General features: G+C 37.1%; 1 protein-coding gene across 2 annotated transcripts in view; it reads right to left on the reverse strand.

The window, feature by feature from the left end:
• Positions 1-1,126: 1,126 nt before the first annotated feature.
• PRKD3 (protein kinase D3) overlaps positions 1,127-20,668 on the reverse strand; it is a 42,238-nt gene continuing 22,696 nt past the window's right edge. For both annotated transcript variants that reach the window (XM_039698065.1, XM_039698066.1), the window contains exons 8-19: positions 20,243-20,426; positions 18,445-18,568; positions 15,568-15,645; positions 13,661-13,937; positions 10,437-10,489; positions 9,979-10,051; positions 6,935-7,041; positions 6,227-6,388; positions 5,655-5,753; positions 4,576-4,843; positions 3,601-3,686; positions 1,127-3,023 (exon numbers count right to left, since the gene is read on the reverse strand). In XM_039698065.1, coding sequence (XP_039553999.1) covers positions 2,850-3,023; positions 3,601-3,686; positions 4,576-4,843; positions 5,655-5,753; positions 6,227-6,388; positions 6,935-7,041; positions 9,979-10,051; positions 10,437-10,489; positions 13,661-13,937; positions 15,568-15,645; positions 18,445-18,568; positions 20,243-20,426 — 1,685 coding nt within the window. In that variant the 3' untranslated portion in view covers positions 1,127-2,849. The remainder of the gene's footprint in view (positions 3,024-3,600; positions 3,687-4,575; positions 4,844-5,654; positions 5,754-6,226; positions 6,389-6,934; positions 7,042-9,978; positions 10,052-10,436; positions 10,490-13,660; positions 13,938-15,567; positions 15,646-18,444; positions 18,569-20,242; positions 20,427-20,668) is intronic.

Consider the following 20,668-nt stretch of genomic DNA (forward strand, 5'->3'; position numbering starts at 1 on the left):
GAGAGATAATTCATGTAAATAAAAAGAAAGAGTCTGATAGGGAAATAAATTTTATTTTCAAGCTTACCAGAGGATATTTACAAACAATGGGGTGTATAAAAATATAAAAGTACTTGACAGTGTCATTTTGAGGCTATAAATTTTACATGAGCTTTTTTCTAGCATCACCATAGCACTATTGCTTGAATGAACGCAACTTAATTCATCTAGGGGTATGGGTATTAAACACTGAAACCTACTGCTGTAAAAGTCTGCAGCAAAGGTAGAAAAAAGGGAATAAAAAACTCAGCTATTTTTACTACTCTAGGAATTTTACTCATAATGTAAGCCTGATTTTTTTGGTTTCTTGACTACTAGCTGCTTGTGGCTTCTCTTGTCTGGCTCCATAAGTCTGCATATGATCAGGCAATCTCTTCAAAGGCCAACAGCATTTTTATTTTAATACAACTTGCAGAATAAATAGCTCATATAATATTTTGAAGCAGAGCAGACTTCATGGGGAGAGACAAAAGCCAGGCCTTCTACTTCATTATTGTCCTCTCCTTCCTCTATTCCTGTTGTGCTTTTTCAAGTGACTGAGCTGCTTTATTTCCTCCCTTACAACAACACAAACAACAAACCCACACAGGTAAACCTGAAGTAACAGCTCAAGTAAAAAAATCCGAAGTTTAAAACCAAACAGTATCTACATATTACAATTAGGATGGAATATAGCAATGGCTTCACTGAAATTTGGCCACTTGAGCACTGGAAGTTGCATGGCTTTCCTTGCCAAGAGCAGGCAAATACCAAACTACCAATGTCAGAGGTGATTGCTCTGGTTGCAGAGATGAAAAGCAGTGCCTCTTTTAACAATCAGTCCTGAAACCCTCTCTAAACAGGGTTAAGAATCCAGAGCTCAGCCTTTGCCAACACAGACACCTACGAAATGCAGTGGCAGATAGATAAAGGGCAGTGGGAAAAGAGAGAGTGAGTTAAAAACCCAGACCTACCTGTGGGCACATCCTTCTGCAGCTGCCACTGGCCACTGCCAGGTCACTGCTAGTGCAAGCAGCTGCCAGCTCTGAAATAACCATGTAATATTTTAGGTTTATCTAACAACTTATCCCAGGTCACTGCTAGTGCAAGCAGCTGCCAGCTCTGAAATAACCATGTTAACATTAACATCTAACAACTTATAAATCTGCTCACCTGTTTCCTTACCTGAATAAAAACAGTAGAAAAAAATATTTATCTACACACAAACAAAAAAAGAAAAATCTTTGTAGGAGAGAGGAGATTCCCTAAAGCCTCTCACTGCCTTTGCAGTTCAAGTCTGTATGAGTATTTTAGAAGTATTTCCAACTAAGCTCCAGTTAAGTAGCTTGGCACATCAGGGATGCATAGAACCATCCAGCATCCTCCAGGAGCACAACACTGTTATCCCACAAAAAAAGGATTTCACCCTTTTTATTTTTTTAAAATAAGACCAAAAAACCTTCTTCCATTTGCACTTAGCATTATGACCTCAAACTTCATTGAAATACCATTTACTAAAACTGTCCAAGGGAATAATTTCCAAAGAACACTGCTGTTTCCCCTCTACTGTGCCACAAGTCAAATTAGTGGTTGGGAATCCTTCAGGTCAGGCATGTGCACAGTAAAAACTGAGTTAGGAGTTGCTTTTGAACTCTTCATTCAGCTCAAACAGTTCTGAGCACAGTAAAAAAGAGGATGGGAGGGGCTGCAGGTTAAGGTGGAAGGCAAAGTCCTTTCTCCTACAATCCAGCTGCCCTGGCAGAAGCAACAGCTGATGTGGTATCGACTGTTACTTCTAGGTTTTGAGCAGAGTTTTAAGATAACAAGCTAGCAGGCTACAAACTACTCCTGATGTAAGTCCAGGGAACCTTAAAAAATTAGAAAAATATTAGAAAAATTTTAAAATCTTATTACTCAAAATGACAGAAGAAAGCTGCATGTATTTTTCCCTATTTTTCCACAACCTTCTGCTAGAAGCTGGTCTTCCAGAGTGAAAGGATATGCTACATCAAGTCTTGTGTGCTCTCTGCATTATTTGTGTAGTTTTAAGGCAAAATGCCTTTGGTGTGTATCAATGGCATGCCAGCGTTGCACAGCAGCGCACTGTTGTGGCTTATTGCTTTTTTTAACAGAGAAAATAAAAGCCTAGCACAGCTTTGACTGTCATCTCCTTAGACTCTCAGCCAGCATTTCAAGAGGAATGTAAGAAGTTATGGGGTTTTCCATTTTTTTTTCTTGTTGCTATCTGTTAAAAGTTCAATTAGGGCCAAGACACACATATTTAACTGTCTAAACAGCAGCAAATTATTCCTTCATCTATGAAGCTGTATTCAACTAAACCACCACATTTTGCTTTAGCCAAGGTATTCTGTACTGATTTCTTTATACAGTCTCTTCACCATCCACAGTTTGAGAAACAGGAGATGTATCTAAGTAACAGAAAACAGTCCTCTATGGCCTAGTAAATAGGGATTAGAAAACTATTACAAAACTCTTACTGCGTAGGCTATGAAAAAACAAAAACCTTTGAAAAACACAAACCATTCAGTCTGTACACACTGCACCTCAGCAATGGCTTTGTAGCCACCCAGCATGGTGAAATGTAACCCAACAGGGCTTTGTATCCCACTGTCTAGTAACTTCTCAGAGTTAAAGTCAGGGATGGAGAAAAGTTTTCAGACAACAGTCTATTCCCATGGCAATGCAGGATCCTCTGGGGCTTTACACACCAAACTATGTGTACAGCATTTGGAAACAGCAACAGCTGTTCCACTTTCTTCAGTTTCTGCCTGGAGTATCCTTCTTTGCTGCGATTTAGCACAATGAACAAATCAAGGATCTTCTTCCATGTCATCTGGGTTGGGAGCCATAATGAAGTGCTGGGGGTACTCGAGGTTGTGTTCGTAAGCGTGTTCTTTCCAGCGTGCGTCGTCGCTCTCGTGGGTAATGTAACGCTCTCCAATGCGTGTTTCAAATTCTCTGAGGTCAAGCCAAGTCTGATAATCCTAAGGAGTAAAAGATTTAAGGAAGCAGTTTTAAGAAACAGCAGTAGTACATTCCCACAGATAAATTTTGCAGTTTGTGTCCATTTTTAGTGTAAATAGCCACACAACACAACCAACAAGATGTGTTAAAAAAAAAAAGCTCCAACATTGTCCACAAAGAATAGTTCAAAATCAAATAGGCTAGTATCTAAGGTTGTGAAAGCAGCAGATAAACTACATTCCAAACAAATCTCTAAGGGGACTACAAGTTAGAGCACACACTGTGTGTCCACTTCAGCACTGAACAAACAATGTTTGTCCCCATGCTGATTTCACAGGGCTCCATGCACTGCCCACCATGTTGCCAGACAGAAAGGGAAAGGTGGGAGAGACAGGAAGACAAATTTCCCTTGAGGAAAGACGGCATTCATAGATGGTCAGAATGCTGGAGCACATCAAATGTAAAGCTAAAACCAGAAATGCTCAAGCCTTGTTAACAGAATGTGACAACTTGCAGTTTTCACAAGCCTCTGAAGGATTTCAGCCAAAGAAATTATTCACCCATTATAAACATAGTGAAAACGGCAGATGGGCTTACCTGTAACCATGGGTGACTAAGGGATTTGTCAACACTGAAACGTTTTCTCATCTTCACTTGTAGCAAATTGTTTATTAAATCAATGGCTGCCAAAGAAGAACACAAATTATATTGTTTAAATACTAATTACCTCTATCATCATTCACATGCTGCAGTAGAATTTTTTTTTTATGTATGACTGTATCATATACTGAATTCCTTTAAATTTAACCAAGCTTTTGAATTTTATATTTAGCTTTGCTTATGTTAAATGTGGCTACAATATAGATATGGGATAAATTCCCCCTACTTTTGATGGAAACACTAAAAGCTTTACTGTGTTATCCATTAATCTTTTTCCCTACTGATTTTAGTGATTTTCAGATATGCCTAAAAAGCTTAAGCATAATCCTGTGTTCCACAATGATATAGGTACTTCCACTATTATATACTTTTGTATACATCCTTCCACATCTATCTGTGAATGTATTAACCAAACATGGTAACAACATATAACCAAAGCTGGCACTGAAGAGCTCTAGAAACCAGCTTTGTAAGCTTCTAGGTTGTTCAGACCTGACACTTAAATCCGTACTTCCTAGTGTACAAACTAAAATTCCAGATTCAACTTTGAACCATTTCTGTGATTATAGTTCAGATAAAATATACCAGCATTCAGCAAATACCCACACATAAATTAACTCCTTTGGGACTTTTGGGAAGTGTCAGATTACTCATCCCATTCATCATGCATGAAATTCACATTTCTTGCTCAATCTCCTGACTCTCCTGCCCTGAAAATTATCTAAAGCATTATATTCCACAATTATCTTTCACAAATACATTTACCTCATATTTATCTACTTTGACATAGTATACTAAACTCAAGCTATCAATAATTTTCACACTCCTTCCTAAATGAACTTTGACGTTTAAGCATTTGCAAGCGTTACCTACATACACAAACATTCTAATAGAGAAAATTAATTTCTTTACCTTCACTAGAAATTTCCTTCCAAGGATTTGGTGGGTACATAAATGCTGCATTTTGAATCTGATCATTGATATCCTCATCTTCATTAAATGGGAATGTGCCACTGAGGCTCACATAGACAATAACTCCTACTGACCACATGTCTAGGGAGCGGTTGTAGCCCTTGCTCCTGAGCACTTCAGGGGCGAGGTACGCAGGGGTGCCCACCACGGAGCGCCGGAAAGACTTCTCACCAATGATGCGTGCAAAGCCAAAATCACACAGCTTCACCTGCAAAAGCAGCACATTTTAAACTGAGAAACCTCTGCTTGACTTCACACCCTTTCTGCCATCACTTAAACATTGTATGCAAACAGAACAAAACCCCGTGTAAACAAGTCCATTAAGGTTTTAGGTTGCTGGGTTTGCAGCATACAGAGCAGCCACGCTTCAGATCAAGATCTGAACTGGCCTACACAGACTCAGGTCTGAGGCAGTTTGTATATTACACAGCCACAAGTGTGCTGTGAATAAGGAAAAAATACCTTGATTCCAAACCCAGCTCATTTTCAGAAGTGAATTCTCACTCTCAAAAGGCACAGAACCAAAGTTAAAAACACACACAAATCCCAGCCAAATCACATTCCTCTTAATCATATTTCTAAAGCTCGAGGCTTCGGCTACACGGAAATCCAACAATGACTTTTAGCTTGAACTCAGAGACAGCCAGCTCTTAACAGACCATCCCAGTAAAACACATTAACAGCTGGCACACACACCAGTGCTCAAATCTTCATGATCCTGCAACAGTTCCTTAACTTGAACACAGCAGGCACTTGTGAAGATAAAAGGACTCAGATCAAGTTCAACATGTAACCCCAAGTCAATAAGCCCTCCTCAGAGTATAAGAAAGAGCAATGCACTAAAGGCACTTAAGTGAGACAAGGAGAAAAAAAGAGACGACTACAATACATGCAGTTCAAGTAATTCTAGAAGTCAGCTGAAAATCCCACAAGAGATTGCTTTTTAAGCAGCAATGTCAATATTGCTTTAAAAAAACCAGATGAATAGTAATCAAAAGTATTGTTTAATCTTCACTCACTTGAGGGAATGGTTCTGCTGATGCTAGTAGTACATTTTCTGGTTTTAAATCACAGTGCACAATATTTTTGAAGTGTAAATTCCTCAAAGCAACAAGTATCTACAAAATGAAAGAACATTTTCAGAATATATTCAACCAGACCAAAAGTGTCAAAAGACACACAGACTAACCAACACAGCAATTTCTATCAACATAGTCCTCAAGAACAAACCCACACATACTGTGCAAGTACTGTTTTTTCCAGCCTACCCTAAGACTTGAAAACAAGCAGGTTTATTTTTCCCAACCTTTACCCCCCTCCCCCATCCTCCTCTGTTTTTTGAATGCTTACTGTTTTTACTTCATCTTTTGATGTCCATAATGTTAAGTCTTGGGAAAGAAGGGCCACACAAATTAACATAATTAACATTCAAAGTTCTTTTCTTTTTTATTCAACTTTCATTAGATGTGTATCTCTCTATGCTGCCTCTTTTAAATAACAGTACAGAAAACTCCTTCTCCAAATTCTCATCTTATAATTACAAAACCCAAATCTAGCCTTTCCTCTCAAAGCAGAGAAACTGACTGCTCACCTGAGTGACCATGAACTTAGTTATTCGTTCTGGAAGTCGACTTTTCTCACTGGAAAGAATCATCTCTAGCATATCCCCATGCAGCTTTTCCATCACAACAAAGACTCGTTCTGGGGTTTCAAACATACATTCCAGGTTCACAATCCCAGGGTGGTGCAAATTCTAAAACAAAGTGGCACAGGTACATCATTAAAATAAAACAGTACGAAATAGCCTGAATTATACAGAAATGCTGACCACAAATTAAAAAAAAAAGTTAAATAGATAAAGGTGAAAAAAAATCAGAGGAAAGAAAATAGCTCGAAACAAATGTCAACCCATGGAACACAACAACTACTAAGGATAACTTGTTTAATACAACTTAGCTCAAATGATTAATTTTACAGTTGATGCATGTTCTGTACTCAAATTACTGAGTATAAGAATAATACTCAAATATTGAGGAGCTAGTAGTGGAAAACAGCAGAAAATAATACTGAGGGAGTCAACATGGAGCCAAAATACATGGCTTCAGTGGGGTAGATATCATCCCCAAGTTATCAACCAAATACTCAGGAGTTTCCGCTTTTGTAAGATTCCCTCTTCCGAAAGTACTCAGCAATCACAGATATAGATTTAAAAATCAATTCAGAACATTTACACACAATACAAAATCTAATTAATGGTCTATTTAAGACAAAATTCCAACATGATTCCAAAACACTATACCTGGAGAATGGCTACTTCATTACGAAGCTGACTTTCCTGTTTAGTTGGAAACCTCATCTTGTCAATGACTTTGATAGCCACATCTCTTCCAGTCTTCCTGTGTTTTCCTAAACAGAAAGTCAGTGTCAGCCATCAAGAGATAGAAGCAATTCATAGCTATTAAACATTACAGCAGAAATTCCTTTTTGGGGAAACCAGTATATTCTGTCAAGTGTACAATATTACCATATTTTTATTTAGAATTGCAAATGGTATATGAGTAAAAGAAGTGATCAACCTCCACAGGAATTCTGTAGTTTAAACTTAAACCAGTTACCACTCTGCTGTCAGGTACACACAGACTGACATTAGACATATTGGGTGAAGGTTTTGCTTGTGCAAGGGACTTGCACATAAGCAAGTAATAACTACTCCAAAGAATATTGCCTCTCCTGTAAAATCAACAACAATTCAAGGCCAAAGTGAAGACAGATCTACACACCCACTGTAGTGGTTTCATACTTTCAAGGGCTCCACGTGCACAGGAAATTACACACCTAATACTCTTTGGGAACATGAGAGCAATTAGGTACCCCAAAGAACAGCAACACATTTAACACCCGAGGCAGTCTGCTGTGATCAAAAAGCTCTAAAAGGTTGTGGTAAGAAAAGCTCCATGCTGACAGCACCACATATTCCTTACTGCAACCTGCATCAGCTCCATGAGAAGCATTCTGCAATACACAGGGAGGCTGTGTCCAGGGCAAAGTGAGGAGCTCTTAATGCTTCTCCAGCTTCTTCACAGCTGCAGAACTGGCTTCTTTCAGTCACATCAGAGAGGTTTATGGGACCACACACTGCAAGACCTTGGAAATCTGATACATTTAATACTAAACTACGACAGAACAGTAAGTCTGCACCAAAGAAAAGTGTCTTCATCTGCTCAGTGAAGGGCTTGGAAGCCATTTTAGGAGAAGGGATGATACACACAGCTGCAGTGAAAGTGTCACAGAAGGTTCTGCCAGCACTGCTGTGGGGAGCCCAGCTACACCTGAGCAGCCAGCCAGCCTCCCCTGCTGTTCCCTGGGCAGCACTGGTGGCCAGGGCTTAGGCAGGGCACAGGAACTGCTCCACAGCTGCTCTGCCAAGCAACTACTGCACCTGCCTTTAACATCATCATGAATAAAGGCCTTATCTCCACCAGATAAAGGAAATTATACTGAAATGTAGCACAAATACCATGACTTACAAACTAGATGCAAAACATAGAAGGCAAATGCTAGATTGCTAAAGATTATAAAGCAAACCAACCCATCTAACAAAACACCTAACTACATAAGCTAGACTAGAGCTAAAACTTGCCCATGAAGAGTAACAGAAAAGCAGCTTGAAAATTCCTTTTGTGAAACAAAACACAGACAGCCAGTTTTCAGTGCAAGTTTTACATCACTAAGAAAATGTCAAGAGTCGTTTTTTTCTGTCTCCCTTTTTCAGATCTTTCAAACTAATCAAAATTTGAAAGGAAAAGCAGAGGGAAACTGTTCTCGCTGATGTGGGAGTTGGATATATACATTCTACAACTTTTGATTTGCAATTTTGAAAACGTTTGTCAAGAACTGGGGACACAAAAAATGCAACAAAAAATAAAAATGCAATCCAAGCCCCAGAACAATGAAAGCAACTTAATTTTTCCATTAATTGTTACCATTATTTCAGTATGACCACACAGGTGCAGATAAGCCAATATCAGGAGTTACCAGGTCTAGTCTCTCCAAATACCAGCAACAATTAAGCAGTGTGTAGAGCCAGCAGAATCATAGTCTTTTATATTGTCTTTTCATATTCTTTCAGCTTGTGATTTTATATTAAGAAGTAAGCATATCCTATATATTTTAAGCCCTTATGCAGTAAAAAAAAAAAAAAATCAATGAAAGCTTTTTGTAAGTGTTTATTACACTTATGAGCATTTGTAAGCATTGAATCTTGCAAAACATCAAACTGAAATTTACCTACAAGGCAATTTAGGAAAAATAAAATCCAGTCATTAAAATAAGTGTCTGCATTTGTTAATTTCTATTCATAAGAGAGGGAGGATATTCTGATTCACACTGTGCTTTAAGAAACACAGAGGGGGCAAAAAACCTGACCTTTTTCAAGAGTGATGTAAAACCAAACCAAACTGTATTTCCACCAAGCAGTTTAGGAGTAATAAAGTATCTAACTACACAATTGGCACACAGAAAAATCAAAGCCACAGTACTTCCTGATCAGAGACAAAATGTGACAGAAGCAGAAAGATTACCACTTGTAAATCATTACTTATGACTTTTTCTTTCTTTCCAGATTTATGGTCTGTGGTTCTCAACACTTTTGAGATATAACACGAGATTAAAAAAAAAAAAAAGAGAGATAGAAACAGAGTTCATATGCATTTCTAGTATTTTTCCTTTTTTGGTGATGACATACTAAAAACAAGTTATATACTGCAACAGAAGGTTTTAAAAACTAGGTGATAATAGTAGACTTGAAACCTAGGGCTAACACTCTTGGCAAATAATACCTCTTTCTATTTTATCCTGCTGACCAACCTTAGAAATTTGTTCACATCAAGTATGTCAATAACATGTTTGTATGCATACTGTCAAAAAATTGTGTTTTTCTAATTGCTTTTGGCCACATCTCTCAGGTGTAATTCAAAACATGTATAACTGACAGCAAATATATGACTTCTAATGCTGTAAAACGCCGTGTTAGAATTTGCAATTTAAAAAAATCATACAACATGGCCAAATTGGTTTGCTTTGTATTTAACTGCAGCCAAAATGCAACACATAGTCTAAACTAATTAGGATGCCAATGCAAAATTGTAAATGGAAAAATTTAATTGTAAGAAATACTGTACATAGAACTGCAGAGACATGCAGCAAAGTAATCCAAACACAACTTTTAACAAGATTGACTTTACCTAGACATTCTAGATACAGCTAAATAAGTGTGAAAAGGATAATTTTATCAAGCAGATATTCTACCTTAATAAATGCATAATAGAACATAATGCAATTTACCTCCATATACAATACCAAACTGACCAGAACCCAGCACTTCATCGGCAAATATTTGGTACACAGAGCTGATATCCTAATGCATGAAAAAAAAAATCACAAATATTAGGAGTCATTAAAATGTAATGTTCAGTCATTAAAATGTTCACATTAGTTATTACTGGCTAGGCTATAATTATATTTGACATTAATCAAAATCTGTAAAAGGTACCATCATTACACTGATGAGTGGGAAAACAAACAAACTTTTCCTGAAAAGGATCCACTGAGCTGCACCAAAAGCAGGAACACACATAAAAACTAACAGCCATGGCAGGTAAGTCAGTTACTTCCTGCATATAACATGGACTTCTTTACCTACAGTGCTCTGTGCTGCTTTCTCATCCAGACACTGCTACTACCAATTACTTTGTAATACTCAGATAAATAAACATCACTGTAATACAATGCACATGACTCACCACATTCTCTTGGACCTGGCAATTTGAAACAGAGATGCTTAGAGACAATTCTTCTGCAATAAAAAAGATAAAGCCAAGTAAGTAAATAAAAAGGGCAGACTTTTTCTAAAAAGAGTGGAAAAATAGGAATCAACAAGAACCCTTTACTGACTTCTAACCCAGTATCAGTGAAATTATTTTTAGTGTTGTTTTGCAGAAACTTCATACTCTGGAACTCATTAGATAAATAATCCTGAAAGTTTTGCTGGGATTATTTGTCTTTTTTTGTCCTATTCCTGATACAAAAACAGTAGAACAATACAAATGTGTACACAATAGACAGCTGAAGAACCAAAAGCACTAGTAATTGTATCACAGTTCATTAAATGAATAATGATTTCTACTAGCAATAAAGAATAATACAGGCAAGAGGAGCAGGTAGATCTCTCATAGTCAAATCAATGTGGCTTCTTATCTTCTGTGGCACCAAGATATACAGAATTAATGCATAAGGAAAGGAAACAAATCAAAGTAACAGAATAACTGATAATTAAAAAGGCAATAAAGCCCATAAGATAAAAAAAAAATCTTTGTTTCATGGATAATCTACAGAAGCAAATCAAGTGTAATTTCCAAGTAAACATATTAGATAAAGAATTCTTCAGTCTGCAGCAGACATTGACATGAACTTTTCATTACAGGAATAACATTGATGCACAGGCAAGAAGAGATATACCAAGGAAGGCAAGAAATACCCTTCTTTTTTGACTTCCACAGCCAAAGTAAAGCATCTCAGACTAACAGACATCTACCACTTGGAGTCTGTCTCTCTGAAGGCATTCCTGACACAACTGGATGTTTTCGTGTGTAACCTGGACCCTGACTTGTCAGTGGGGTTGGACTGGATGATCTCCAGAGGTCCCTTCTAACCCCAACAATTCTGTGATATTATGTTAACTTAAAGAACAAAAAGAACTAATTGATTTATAAGGTAGCTAGAAAACACACTATAAACTTACTAACAATTTGAAAAGAGCCTTTATCATCCTAAAGAGAATTTAGAGGAAAAAAGATGTTTGATTTTTGCCACCTGTGCTTTATCTCAAAGAAGAAATGTACAGAGACAAGATAGGAACAATTACTAATTCTCAAAGACACCCTGAAGTCTGCATCTGAAATATAAACTCTGAGCCTTGCAGATGCCTACTGATTATTGACTACAGTCAAGTCAGCACTGAAGTAACCATACAGAACACAAGGGAAAAGAATAAAGAAGTCAGACAAAAAATTCCTAAGATCAACAAAAACTGCTACAAGATAACTAGAAAATAAAGATACAGTTTTTGAAAGTGTTTAACAGAACACATGGAACCCTAGTCCACAGGTGGCTACAGAATACTAAATAACTCGGAGGTAAAGAGTGAGTTATTCCTTCCAAATAAATCCATTTTTCTAGGGTCTGAAATGTGCAAGAGTAAGGGCTAAGAAGCAGTCACTTCTAAAGAAATTAGTAATGCCACAATTCCACACAACTTCTACAGCAGGTGGATTCCCTCTACAGCAGGCAGGTTTCTTTGTCATTTTAGCTCGGAATCACCCCACAAAGAAACACCCCACCCCCAACGCTGGTATGTGGTTACAAAGGATTCTTTGCCATGGGTCAGACTGGGAGAACATCCTCATTTCTAACTACCTCTGGCCACAATGGGGTATATAATAACTAGACAGTGCCTTGTGGACACTTTGATGCTACAAATTCCCTGTTGCTGCAAGTATTTCTAGCACTAGCAATGTCTTCCTCCTCCTTTTGGTCTTTTCATTTAAAAGCATGTATTTGAGACTTTCTTAAAATTAAAGTCTAATTATCTTAAGGGCTCTTGAGATACATTTCATGACTCACAAAGTGTAGGAGGAAGAGGGATGAACAGACATTTTGTGACCTTCTGAGAGTTTCAAAACCAACCTGAGTTGTCTAAAAATATGTAAATACCACTCCCCAACTCACAGGAGTTTCTTATACTCCTAGAATCCTAAACATACTAAAATACTTCTTCTCAGCATCTACCACTGCAGTTCCCTACCAACATCAATGGAATGTTATTATTTATATCTGAAAAACTACTTGCTTTGGAAAAATTAAGTGTCTTTGCAAGTCTCTCAGCAACAGTAAGCCTTAGATGCTAGAAAGCAAAGAGAATTTTGGTGTATCTATATATAGATATATACGAAACTAAAAAGTCTATATTCCAAAAATTCAAAAGTGGCATTTTATGTATGTATAAAGGCAGCTATGAGGTACCATCTCATAGGTATGTTTCTTCACTGTAATTAAATACCAATGCCAGTACTGGCATTTCATAGTTTACTATTTTAGACCATTGCTGCATTCGCAGGAAGTGCCTTTACCTCAGACTGGCATTTACATGTTCTTAACTGTTGCTGATGCAGAGTAGCCAGACATCAGAGACAGAGAAACTGATCTCAGAATCTACTACAAAAGAAAATTTTTCTGCAAGGAGATTAAAGAGCAGCTGGAATTTGAAAGGAAACTAAAAAGTGAAAGCATAAACCTCAGTACAGAATGAGAATGAATGTTGTTGCAAGGAACAAGGAGATGTCTTAAAAGAAAGAAAACAATATATAAATTTAGGGTAGCCTTGATAATGAATATAATCCCATGCCAGATGAAAAAAGGAAAAGAAGGTGCATAAAAAGAAGAACAGGGTACTTTTTGTAACTACCCACAGTTTAGTAAAAGTTTTTTACATAACTGATGGTATTTACACAGCAACAATAACTCCTTTTCTTCTCCTTAGCTACTGACATCTCATAGAATTTTTAAAATATAAACATATATAGGTACTAACATTAAAAAAATCCAAATTTGGTTCTTTCAAAGTGTATGCATATAATCTGATTATATTTATTTAGCTATGTATATTAGAAATATCTAATCTGTACTCCCTTTTTATATCTGTGTGTTCTTAGTGGTCCCCAACAAAACTCTTCATTCTGCATTCATATTGTAAATCTGATTGTTTACACTTTCTCCTACAAAGGATTAAAGGATTTCCCCACCCTCCACAAACCTGAGGGTCACTTTTTAGAGACTCATGGAAAATGATGAACCCAATTCAGCAGATAACCAACAGACAATGCTTCACTCTAAATAAGCACTGTTCCCAAAGGAATCACTACCATCAGCAGCTTCAGCATGTGAACAAGAGCCTTGTCTGCCTGCTTACTGTGGTCTTTTCCTTGTCCTGCAGCAGTGCAAACGCTAGGCTGAGGAGTGACTGGCATCAAGGCCTGGCGGATGGCTTTCTCCCAGCCCTGAGCTACGTCAAGTCCAACTCCAGAGGCAGCAAGAACTGGACTGTGATGAGTGCTGCCATTGTTCTCGCCAACAAAGTACACCATCGTGTCAGTGATGATCTCAAAACAGTAGGGATTGCTGCCCTGCACCACGTGTGAAAAATCTCGAGGCTGAGTCACCTGGAGAATTTCTGAAAGTGGAATCTCCTGAAGAAAGATATTAAAAATTAAAAAATGAAAATGCACATAATATTTTAATATACTAACACCCACAACTGCAAGCGTTGCAAAGAAACCAAATCAAATATATCAAAAAAACAAAACCGAAACACCAAGCTCCATAAATAAATTTGAACTGCGCATGACCATTGAAGACGGGGTGTTCTGAATTACCACACAAGCCTAGACAGATTTTCTTGCCCACCACAGTTCTCTCAATACAACTGCTATTTTCTACTCAAACTACATTTATGTTCATAATGAGACACACCCCCACTACATGGGTAAGTGATGCACAAATAGAGAATGACCTTTTTCCCCTTGCAGTTTATACAGCTTAGGCAGAGAAGAGCATGAGGGGGAGAAAATGAAACAGTAACATTAAGGAGAAGATGCAGCTATACACACTAATCAGTAAGCACTGCTTTGTGCATCAGAATCGTTGTGGGTAAAGATTCTCTTTCATACAGATATGAGCAGATATTATCTGCATACAGGTATTATCCTCTACCTGGTCAGTTTAAGACCATGGTACAAGAGTATTACAGAACAGATCCCAAGGAAGAAATGGTTTCACATTCACACTAGGTGGAGGAGGACATTCCACATCCATGGGAAGGTGCAGGTGCAGGTCACTTGCAAGAGTAGTGAACAAGCAGATGAACACCGGGCAGGCATTAGGAGGATAAGAGACAGCAGCTGATTGAGATGAAGAGCAAATAAATGTAAAGGCAAAAACTGTGAATTACTCTAACAGCAAAGACAAACAATCAGATCTAAGCAGTTAAAACAAGGGGTGCAAAGGGGCAAGTGAAAGGACTAAAAGCAGTGATGCAATGGAGCAACAAGCAAGGAACATATTTTACCAGCTGTGTTTTGAATGCACAGGGCAATACAAGTATCAGAGAGGTCTGAGAAGAGACTGCATTGGTCAAGATAGGGATGAAAAGGATCTGGGCAAGTTTAGCTGGGTGTACAGAGAAAAGGCTTGATCTTAGAGTTGTTACAAAGGAAGAAGCTGCAAGATTTGGACCCCCACCTAAAGGCATAAGACAAGAAAGGGAAAAGTCCTGTTTACACATTCAAATGCGTTTTCAGAATATTCCACCACTAAACACAATCCTACATTGACATTACACTAAGCCTCATTTATACAAACATAAGGCTACACAGTAAATTTTCCTGTAAATTTTGCTTGAAACTTTCAGTTGTACTGTAGGGAGTAATTGAATTTGAGGAACGTTGAAATAAAACACATAAGCATGCAAACTACTCAAAGAACACAAAAATCCAAGCCATCATTCAACTGGTGGCCAAAGAAATTCTGTGGTAATTGTGAGGAAAGTTTAATATACCAGGTAATTCAGGAGAACAGTACATGCAAAAATGTAAGGAGAGACATACTCAAGGGAATTAGAGCAGGAGCTGCAAGCAACTTCTCAGAGTTAGTCTTGGTCCTTCTCACTTACAGGCTTTGGGCAACAATTAACCTGGTCACAGTTTTGATTCAAAAAGAGATGGGAAAATGGAGATAATACATAAACTGCTCACAGTAGACTTCATATCTATAAAGCACTGAATAAATCAAGTGAAACAATTATTACTCATCATTAATTACCTTATAATATTTTGTTCCAGATTCATTTTGAAATAGTGTGAGGCATTTGCTGTCCAGTCTCCAGTAATGTCTTTTTCTCTACAAAATGCACAGTACAATTACATAAGGAATAAACCTCTCATATAGCTTTTGCTATCTCAGTATTTAAATTTAAAAATGCTTTAAATTACTGCGATAATCATTCAAAATTCATCTACAGTAATCTTAGACTACAGAAATGAAAAAATATACTTGGGGAATAAAGACTTTGTCTTAACTGAAGAAGAAGTTCATAAATTATTTCCAAAAACTAGCAAAAATATCACTTACCTTACAGCAAAAGCAGTGACAACAGGAGTTACATCATATAGGAAAAAACAGTTACTAGACAGGTTTTACTCCAGGTGCATATTCTCACAAAATCTGAATCATTTAAATTTAGTGACAACTGTGGGAGTCATGCTTTCTCCCTTTAGCCCTCATATCTACATTGCAAGGGTTCAAGCACTGAACAAGCCTAAGGAGTCCTTAATTCTTCCATCAATATTAAGGCAAAACAGACACATTATGAGATTCAAATGAAAAAAATACTTTGTGGTGGAAAAAAAAAAACCAAGACAGACTACATAGCCATTTGCTGGAAGTTTCCACCAAAAAGAAATCTCCCCCACCAAAAAGCAACATGGATTAACTGTTGTATACAACTGTCTTGTAATTTCAGCAGAAGAATATTCCTCAAAACAAAGAAGCTTTTAGAAAGCTAATACGGTTGTATGAATCAAAGTATCTGTAAAACACTTTGCTTGCACCACGCTCATATAGTTAGAAAACCACTTCCGTTTTTCTGGGACAAAAACACAAGACCCCTACCCCTAACTTAGGATGACAAAGTATGAAATATTATTCTATTATATTTCTATTTTATAAACTTTGTCATATTAAAAGCAAAGCCTTTTTTTTTTGCCATATTTAAGCAGAACTTAAATCACTTCACTCAGGGAGAAGCTATGTCAAACTACAGGAGTTAGACAAAGAAAACTAGACCAAAAATGGATTTAACTAAAAGGAGTTCCCAGACAGCACCAGGACAATGGGTGAAACCAAAGGTGTAAACGCCTCCTTTCAACATATATGCTCTTTATTAAATTGTGAATCAGGAAAGACTTTGGAGAAGAGAAATTAAGGAAAAGGCTGGTAACTTACTCAGGGGTTCAAAATCTGCCCCATACCCTACTCTGAGAAAGGATGGGACCAGGGTCAGAAAAAGAATAAAGATGATGACATAGAAACTTCATGTTTTAAAGAGTGAAATATCTTGTTATCAGGGAGCACAAGAAGCACACAGATTCTGCTGTTAAAATGAACCTGTCTGGAACTGATAGGAAGCTCAGTTGTTTCAGGAATAGGAAACAGTCTGACATTGCTGAGAACAGAACGGTCAAGGGAAATAGCCGATGTTGTAATGCCCAATACGGAAGTCTCCTCCCATTAGGAAGCTCTGTGAGATCTTGTTTGGCTGACTATCCTTTGGGTCAGGATACTTCATTTGACTGGCCTTTTTCAGTTCATGTCATCGACATAGCAGCCAGACTGACAGATGAAGAAAATCTAACTAAGCTAAGGTGTTTCATCAGATCACTGTCCTAAGGGGAGGTTCAAAAAAAAAAAAACAAGTCCACGGGAAAACATACTGGTTGTACTGAAAGTTTAAATCAGAGCTGAATACCAGGCCTGCTCTGAACAGTTCTTCTAGAACTATTCACCTTTGTCTGCTACCTGGCTTTAGTTTTTCCAGAGCTAGCTGATGATAATTGTGACTTTTATGTAGGTTCAGCTGCAACCACACCTAAAATACCTAAAATACACTAGATACTTATTTTGGATTGCAATAAATACACCTAGGTAATAGAAAACTGTACCGTAAATAAATGGCTTTTAAGGTAGCTTCACAAAGACCATTTACAGCAGTCAGTTTAGCTAACAATCACAAAAAGTGAAAACATTACAGTAGCCTGAGCTGCCTATTATGAACCTTCAAATTGATTTCATCAGAACTTAATTAACTTTTCTTCTCTAAATTCTGTGTCCTTCAATCAGATGCCACAGAGATAAAGAATGAAAAAGTATTTCTGCTTCCTTTCATGAACAGTCTCAGTATGTCATAAAGCATTATGAACTCCATGAGTTCTGGGAACTTCTTAAATTCACCCTTTTCATTCATCTACCGAAAAACAAGAGGATTCACTTCCTCCCATGAGACATTCCTATGGAACCCTGTTATTTTGCCTTGTCTTCCTCCTCAATATACAAAAATCAAGTAGCTTGCCTACTTAATTAAGGTAGCATTGTTGGTAGCACCGGCAACAAACACACAGTCTTTTTGGGGAATGCTTGCATACCCAAGGACATACAGTCAAGCCACAACTCTTAGAGTGAATTACTAGAGGAATTAGGGTCTTCCATATCTACACATAACCGTTTACAAACACCTAGATCATTAGAATAATACTCTCAACCATTTCAGTACACATAATATTCTTATGATTTCCACCTTTTCACAGGGTAGAATAGAAAAAGAGACAAGTATTTAGTTCAACTACTAAAGAAAAAGAAGACACAAACAAATTATTCTGATTTACTTTCTCAGGAAAGCTGAAATACAACATACGCAATTAATTTGAGACAATGTAGAGATGCTTTTCCTTCTCAAAGGGGAAAAGGAAAAGTATTGTTAAATCACCACATCAAGAATTTTGAATAAATTACAGTTTCTCTCTGGAACCAGATGTCTTTATAACGAACATCACAGATAAATTTTTTCAAATAATACTCTAAATCAGAATAAAAGGCACTAGTTAGAGAAATAACTTAATTTAGGAAGAAACTAAAGTAACTGACCAGGTTGTCTCTACTAGTGTAGTGGACCATCCATCCTTCTTTCACCATTGTACTGCTCTTCCTCTTTGTGTGTTTGATTGACTGTACAACTCGCATGAGAGGAATATTATTGCTTGTTGAAGGACTAAAAAGAAGATACAACAGTTTAATATGTAACAAGTTAACATACAACAGTTCTGCAATTATACTTGTTTCACACATTTAATCCATAATTTTCAGGCAGACACCTTTTCTACCCATACAGACTGAGTTGATGGATGAATTTGATAAGGCATCTGAGCTCCTACCAGGTCTCTTAGGGCAAGTATTGCAGTACTTAATGAACAGAGAAGAAACACACTGGACTGAGGACACCTACAGAAATTATGCTCTTTCAAAACAATCTGCTGAGACTGCTGGTCTTTTATGCTGTTTTACACCACAGAAATATAATTAACATCAGCATAATTAGCATTTCTTCTTGTCTATGTAAGGTAATTATGCTGCTTCATAATATTGTTGTTAATGAAGGTCCCTACCAAAGCAAACTTTCAACTTACAAAAACATAAACCAGGGTGTGTTAAATCATAATTACACTAGAAAATTCTATCAATGCTAAGGTATATTAACTGCCCTGCAGACAAAGGTTTGATAATCTCTAATATTCTGAGAAAGCCATTAATTAAACATACAGGTTTTAATAGCACTGAAAATGAAGCTAACCACCGAGCTGCCTGACTAACACCAGAGCTCTACATGTGGCACTAACAGACACACCTGTAAACACATATCATGAGGCAGTTTCAAAACAGAAAATGTAAGGATGCTTTAACATGGCCTGTTAACACTACAGAATTGGCTACCGGATGCTGTCATGCCAAAAACTTGAATTGGTTCAAATCTGATTAGAAATAAATGGAAAAATCCTACTTAGAGGTACATGTTGCTTCCCACTCAGGAGATCCTTGAGCTATAAATCACTGAAAGTTGGGACGTATCATTATATGCTCTCCCTCACAAATTTGCTATTAAGCCCTGAGCTACAGTTTGACCAAATACAACTGTGCTTATCTTATTAAGAATGACTAAAAAAATCAGGATGACACTACTCAGAATAATAGAGAAATAAAAAGATCAAATTTGATTTAAGGAACTATGTTAACAGTTATTGGATAAAAGACTTCAGAAAAATCACTTTCAAGATAAATAAAGCAAACTATTTCATAACATGCATAGAGTATGATGCGAATATTAAAATATCCCAACCAATGCTGTTTAAATCCACACATATATAACAGTAACTAAATTAGGCTCAAATCACAGAGACCTTAACCACACATTAGCTTTGTTAAGCTGTAAATTTTATCCTTTAATAATCTGGTTGTATTTCTTCAATAACTGTCATAGCATAACAATAGAGTATGATGCGAATATTAAAATATCCCAACCAATGCTGTTTAAATCCACACATATATAACAGTAACTAAATTAGGCTCAAATCACAGAGACCTTAACCACACATTAGCTTTGTTAAGCTGTAAATTTTATCCTGCTTTAATAATCTGGTTTTATTTCTTCAATAACTGTCATAGCATAACTCTTCTTCCAATTAGAAGAGGCTGTATTCTTTTAATTTATGTTTCAGATTTTCTTGAGATAGGAGAACTTTACAAAGTATTTTCAAGCTAAAAAAAAAACAAGAAACCCCACACAAAGGGAAAATACACTTTCAGCAACAAAACTGGGCTAATTGGAAACATTTTGCTTACAATATTGAGCAACACATATCCTGAGCAAAGAAATCCATCCTGTAACTACCTGATTGTTTTGACAGCTTCCTCATCTTTGTCTGCATCGAGGTCAGACGGATCCATAAAAAAGATTTTGTCCTCTGGAGGAGAGGGCTCTTCAGCATCATCTAGAACTCGACTACCATCACTGTTCATTTCACTGCTATCAACCTCCATTGGCATATCCAAGTCCTGGCCTGGGCTAGCAGGTTCTGGAAACAACACAAGTCAAGACATTATTTCAAACACAACTAAAAAAATAAATAAAATCCTCCAGAACACACCTTTTTTTTCAGTTCACTCTTACGGAAATAAACATAAAACTACAATCACAATATACAAAATCTTGACATTTCTGCTGTAAGATGCAGAGCATGCTAATGAACATTATCAATTTCATTTTGCTAAATTCCAAGGCAAGAGAGACCCAACTAAAACACAAACCATACTAAAA

Source organism: Passer montanus, unplaced genomic scaffold (assembly GCF_014805655.1).
Source record: "Passer montanus isolate IOZ18808 unplaced genomic scaffold, ASM1480565v1 scaffold12, whole genome shotgun sequence".
Classification (NCBI taxonomy): domain Eukaryota; kingdom Metazoa; phylum Chordata; class Aves; order Passeriformes; family Passeridae; genus Passer; species Passer montanus.